General features: G+C 45.9%; 2 protein-coding genes across 2 annotated transcripts; both read left to right on the top strand.

The window, feature by feature from the left end:
* Position 1: 1 nt before the first annotated feature.
* Positions 2 to 1,279, top strand: TM35_000112100 (putative surface protease GP63; the record flags this gene model as incomplete). Its single annotated transcript, XM_029024919.1, has 1 exon — positions 2 to 1,279. A coding segment is annotated over one exon (1,278 nt), but the record flags the coding sequence as incomplete, so codon positions are not given.
* A 2,704-nt stretch (positions 1,280 to 3,983) lies between these two features.
* TM35_000112090 (uncharacterized protein) lies at positions 3,984 to 4,523 on the top strand (the record flags this gene model as incomplete). Its single annotated transcript, XM_029024918.1, has 1 exon — positions 3,984 to 4,523. A coding segment is annotated over one exon (540 nt), but the record flags the coding sequence as incomplete, so codon positions are not given.
* Positions 4,524 to 4,525: the final 2 nt, after the last annotated feature.

The raw sequence follows: 4,525 nt of genomic DNA, 5'->3' as shown, positions 1-4,525 counted from the left end.
TGGCGTTATTCAAATACCAAAGTTCAAAAAGGGGGAGTTGTGTGCCCCCTTTACCATTCCATCTGAACACCACACGACTGGTATAAGTGGCGCAGACTTTGTGCTCTACGTTGCTGCTGGGCCATCGGGTGGTGCAGCAGCGTGGGCGGGGCCGTGCGCCAGGCTGAAGAACAAACGTCCGATTGTTGGTGTAATGAATTATGATCCCATGTTCATAGACACTGCAGACAAGAGTATTCGCATCGTGGCGCATGAGATTGGACACGCTCTTGGGTTCGGTTTCACGGAGATGAGCATGCGGAACATTGTCCGCGAGGCCTTCAAGGTGCGTGGGAAGCCTTATGTGACTATGGTGACCTCTCCGCTAGTACAACAAATGGTGAGAAAGCATTATGGGTGTCCCGACGCCAAGGGAATGGAGCTGGAGGATGAAGGTTCGAGTGGAACGTCCCTTTCTCACTGGGAGCGCCGCAACGCGAAGGACGAACTAATGGTTGGTTTGGGTGGGAATTTGCATTATACGGCAATCACGATGGCCTTGTTTGAGGATTTGGGTTACTATAAGGCCGATTTCAGCAAGGCAGAGACAATGAGGTGGGGCAAAGATGCTGGATGCGATTTCTTAAGAAAACCGTGTTTTGTTGATGGGGTCTCTCCATATCCCGACATGTTCTGCAACCAACTCAAGGGCAATAAAAGTTTACTCTGTACGTTTGACCGTCTGTCCTTGGGATTCTGCACCCTGAGTAAATACGTGCAACACCTTCCACAACACTTTCAGTACTTTAAGGATCCGACTCTTGGTGGTGTTGGGCTTTTGGCAGATTTCTGCCCTTTTGTTCAAGAATATGTTAATGGTGGTTGTACCAATGGAGAAGCGAGGGCCATGCTTGGAAGTCGCATTGGTCCAAACTCTCGTTGTCTGAAAGGCAATTCTCTTCGTATGGGAACTTACTCTCTTGGTGATGTGTGCGTCAATACACAGTGTGATAAAGGCACCCTGAGAGTGCAACTCCTCGATGATGATACTTGGTACACGTGCAAAGAAGGAGAGCACATAACGCCGAGCAAAGTATTCACAAGCGGCACTATTCTCTGTCCAAAATATGAGGAGGTGTGCCCTGAGGTCACCGAGGACAACAACGATGCTGCTCCTGAGACGTCTTCTGAAACTCGCTCATCCAAAGGAGACCGTAACAGAACAAGCTCCGAGAAATCGTCAAGGCAGCGGAGCTATCCTTACCGTTGGAATACCCGACGTAGACCAAGGATTGAGTAGGAATGCACAGCATCATGGAACAAATGACACTGCAGCAAGGACAGCTCCATCAGGAAATCCTCTAATAGAGAAATCGAACAGACGCATCCGTGAGTCAGACCAAGCGGCCGTCTAGGAGTGCCGAAGATGTACGTGGGGCAATGGTGTTGTAATTGTTGGTGTCAATGACAATGCTAGTATGACTCTGAAGATTGGTATGGGCGATGGCAGTTTCATTGTTGCTGGTTCTGTTCCCTCTGCTGTTTGGCCATTTACTGTTCTGAAATCATCAATAATTTGTTATAAGGAATAAACTGCTTCGGCTTCATATATTTTGCGCATGGGTTCTTCACCCTCTGTGTGTGTCTCTCTGTGTGTGGGTGTTGAATCTATTACTTTTTCGATCATCATTAATAATTTGTTGTAAGGAATAAACTGCCTCGGCTTCATATATTTTGCGCATGGGTTATTCACCCTCTGTGTGTGTCTCTGTGTGTGGGTGTTGAATCTATTACTTTTTCGATTATCATTAATAATTTGTTATATGGAATAAACTGCTTCGGCTTCATATATTTTGCGCATGGATTCTTTACTCTGTGTGTGTGTGCGTGTTGGATCTATTACTTTGGGGTTTTCATCATTAAGGGTGTTTTCAATATACTGTTTCGGCTGAAATTGGATAATTCCTTTGGGTTTGGTGAAGTGTATGTGTGTTGGGTTGTGTGTTGTGCTATGTGCACCACTCGACAGCTGGCGTGTCACTCTTCTTTTCCTCATTTCCTCTTTCTTTTTTCTTCCCTCTCCACACAGTCTTTGCAAGCTTCTCAGTAAATACAGAGTTATGCACAATTCGTAAGTGTGCGCCATGGTGTGCTGCTATTCCCCACACACCCCGGTGCTCACACTGCTGCTGCTGTTGCTTCTGCTGAGTTGTACCGCCGGGTGCCTCGCCAGTACTCTCCCCCGCCTTATACACGAAAAGGTAAGCCAGGTGAACAGGCAGGTGGTGGTGGTGCGGAATACGCCTCTTAGGGGGCAGAGCGGCGTGCAGGCATACACCGCTGGGTAGCGCTCACCGAAGAAGAAAAGGACAAGCAAAACTGGACGTCAATCCGCATCAAGGCGTTCACGAGGGATCTGGACAACCCGTCAAAGTATTGCACACAAAAAGGATTGGTACTTTATATTTTCAGTCGCAAAGTTCAATGCTGTTCCACTACTCTGCTGATGGTAAGGAAGAAGAAGATTATTGTGGAGCAGATTATTTCCGAAGCAATTAAACTGGACACGGAGCTTATCTCTGGTGCGAGAGCAGAATACTCCTATCGTCTCAATCTCAGGCCAACGGCGTTGCCGCCACTATAACACCCCTGAGGAACACCGCACTACCGGTCTGATTGGCGCCGATTTATATCTCTACGTGAGTGCCGTACCAGGAGTAAGTGCAATGGCGTGGACAATCGATTACCACCGATTGGGCAATGGACGCCCCCACGCTGGTATTGTTGATATCAACCCCCCACTCTGTGAAACAGACAAATTATACCATTCGCACAATGGCACAAGGAATCGAACATGTTCTGGGATTCTCAGACGATTTTTATCCAAGGCAAAACATGGTATCTTCCTTTAAAAATGTGCGTGGGAAGAACAAAGTGTGGATGATAACCGCCCCAAATACAATAGAGGTGGTGCGAAGTTACTACAACGGAGACACTTTCCGGGGAGTTCGAGTTGGAGAAGGAAATTAAGGATTACAGCGTTCCTTCAAACTTGGAAGCGCGCAATGCGAAGGACGATATGATGATGTCTGCCGCCGGCTGTACCATTGAAGTAATATTCACAAAGCCACGAAGAACAGAAAGAAAAACGTGGTGGTGAGGTGTAGGATTATTGGGGTAGGGGATAGAAGGGGATATGTTTGATCGTACCCTCCTCATATACACATCATGGAGTAAAGGACGTAAGTGTTTGGGTGGGTGTTTTTTTTTTTTTTTTGTTGATAGTGCTCTAGGGGAAGAGGAGGTGAACCGGCATTCTGATGGAAAAAATAAAATAATAGTAATAAGGATAAATAAAGAGGTAATATGTGTCTGAGAGAGTAGTTGTGTGTTGCCTCTGTTTGTGAAGAGTGGCATGGTATTACAGTGATGTATGCAGTCATTTTTGTTTATGGTTGTGGGTGAGTGGGTTTTTAGATTCCAATTGTGGTGTTGGTATAAATATTATGGTGATACATTGGTTTCTTTATTTTTTCTGTTTGGAAGTGTGTTGATTATTATTGTACAGTCTCTTTGTTTTGCTGATGATTTGTGGTGTTGATTTTGTATGTTGCCAGGCGTACACTGTGTCTTTGGTGTATTTTGGTGTTCAAACTGCCTGGTAATGATTTTATTATAATGAGAATACAGACACTTTGTGTATGCATATCGAGTAAGATATTGGAGTCTGTGTAGAGACGTTTATTCAATATTGTTTTGATACCATTTGTTTTCCACTTCTTCTAAGGTCAAGGTGTTGTTTCAATATCTGTGTGACTCTGGGTGTGTTTTATGGTGTGAGTGGTTTACTGTTGTTCCCCTCATTGAATTGTGTTGTTTGATTGCTGTTGTGATGTGTATTCTCTCTCTCTCTCTTTCTCTCTCCATCTCCTTTTTATTGTTTCGTTTTTCTAGATCAGTGTTTTTACGCAAACCAAACTATTTTTTCTCTCACGATGATGAAAATGAACCGTGTGATGTGTGTGTTGGCCGTTCTGCTGTGCATCGCCTGCGGGTATGCCATGGCGGCTTCTGCTGCTGAGATTAAAGAAAATAAGGACATTTTGGTCCCAGGCAAACGAGACGGGGAAGAAGCAGGGAATGAGGTAGAAGTTCCGCCAGAGTCAGCAGAACCTCCTACAGATAAAGGTGAGACAGGGGAGACTGGCACAACAGGAGGCGAAGAAACAGAGGAAGAGGAAGGAGAAGGTGAAGATGCTGGCACAGATGATGATGGAACAACTGAAGAGGAACAACCTCCTAATGTTGAAGATGAAGAAAACAATGGAACAGATGGGGATCAAGGTAACACTGACCAACCTGGGAAACCAGAAGGAGAGACAACCCCTGCTCCCGAGAAACCTGAAGAAACCCCCAGCGAGGATCCTGAAACACAAGAACCCACTTCCACTAACGCACCAAGCAACGAGCAGAAGCCGGGCGATGCTGACAGCAGTTTCAGCCCTGTGTGGATGCGCACTGCCGCACCTCTGCTGATTGTGGCTGC

This window comes from Trypanosoma theileri (assembly GCF_002087225.1).
Source record: "Trypanosoma theileri isolate Edinburgh chromosome Unknown TM35_Tth_11_V1, whole genome shotgun sequence".
In the NCBI taxonomy this organism is placed as follows: Eukaryota; Euglenozoa; class Kinetoplastea; order Trypanosomatida; family Trypanosomatidae; genus Trypanosoma; species Trypanosoma theileri.
The sequence above is the reverse complement of the archived record's forward strand: the minus strand, read 5'-3'. Positions and strand labels throughout refer to the sequence as shown.